The sequence below is a fragment of the Crocuta crocuta genome, unplaced genomic scaffold (assembly GCF_008692635.1).
Source record: "Crocuta crocuta isolate KB4526 unplaced genomic scaffold, BGI_CrCroc_1.0 scaffold647, whole genome shotgun sequence".
NCBI classification, from domain to species: Eukaryota; Metazoa; Chordata; class Mammalia; order Carnivora; family Hyaenidae; genus Crocuta; species Crocuta crocuta.
This window is the reverse complement of record NW_027531286.1, coordinates 1,133,696-1,134,911: the sequence shown is the minus strand read 5'-3', so window position 1 is coordinate 1,134,911 and position 1,216 is coordinate 1,133,696. Positions and strand designations below refer to the sequence as shown.

General features: G+C 62.9%; 1 protein-coding gene across 1 annotated transcript in view; it reads left to right on the top strand.

Annotated features, from left to right (window-relative positions):
* Positions 1-1,216, top strand: part of TMEM134 (transmembrane protein 134) — a 7,821-nt gene that overhangs the window by 4,112 nt on the left and 2,493 nt on the right. Inside the window, exons 2-3 of the mRNA XM_077771452.1 lie at positions 8-160; positions 922-986. Of these exons, the coding sequence (XP_077627578.1) occupies positions 8-160; positions 922-986 (218 nt within the window). The remainder of the gene's footprint in view (positions 1-7; positions 161-921; positions 987-1,216) is intronic.

Genomic DNA, 1,216 nt, shown 5'->3' with positions numbered 1-1,216 from the left:
TCCCCAGTTCAGCATCGATGACGCCTTCGAGCTGTCCTTGGAGGACGCGGGCCCGGGGCCCGAATTCAGCGGGGTCGCCCGCTTCGGGCCGCTGCACTTCGAGCGCCGGGCCCGGTTCGAGGTGGCCGACGAGGACAAGCAGTCCCGGCTGCGCTACCAGGTGAACGGCCCGGCCCACCTCAACCCCAGCCCGGGTCCGGGCGGTACCCCAGGCCGGACCCTGGAGAACCCCAACTCAAGGGAAAATCTCTAGACGACCCTGCCTCCGTAGCCGCTGATTCAAGGCCCTGCCCAGGTTCTCTCAACTCTTGATTTTGGTCCCCAGCCACCGAGTTCCTCCCCCAGCCCCAGCTGGAAATCCCACCCGGCGTCCCCACCTATTCTGGGTCCTGACCCAACCCCCTGTCTCCCCCCTGGGCTGGAGAGCTCTTGNGAGTCCGGGCCCATGCCTTGACTCCGACTAAACGGGGAATCTCCAGTCTCCCTAAGGGACTTCCACCAACTCTAGGATCCTTCTCTTCGGGACCTGTACCAGATTGCTGTGCCCCAAACTTGAAAGCCATGGGCTTTTGCCCTTCCTTCGCACCCCAAAGCTGGAACCTTCATACCGGGCCCTGAGATACCATTCTGAAAGGTCTACCCTGACTCCCAAGCTTGGAAGTGCTCCTGGCCCAGCCTGGGACCCTGCTGGGAGCCTTCACCCAGCCCCTGTGACTTCTGCCACCCCCCAACCCCCACCTCCTACCTGGGTTTCAGTTTCTGTGAATCATCAAACCCGTTTTGCGGGGAGGGTGGAGGGTCAGGTGAGCAGCTGTCAGGCAGCCGGGCAAACAGCTGTGTGGGCTTGCTCGCCTCTCCCTGAGAAGGGATAGGAAGGGCCTGGGCCCAGTAACCCCCTCTGAGCCCTGTGTTCTGGAATAGAACCTGGAGAACGATGAGGACGCAGCCCAAGCCTCTCCGGAGCCGGATGGGGGAGTCAGCATCAGGTCAGGGCCAGGTGGGGACCCGCCCTGTGCCTCTAGCTCTGTGCTCCTGGCTCCTTTCCCCAAGGTCCCTGGCCAGTCTTCCACCTCACATCGCTCAGCTCTGTCACATCCTGTCCTACAAGGACTCCTAGGCTGATCCCCACTCCCCTCATGGGTTCCCCTGTCCTGAAGGGTCACCCTACTCCAGTGCCAGCCTCGCCCCCTCACCCCCACCAGGCTCTTTCTGCTGC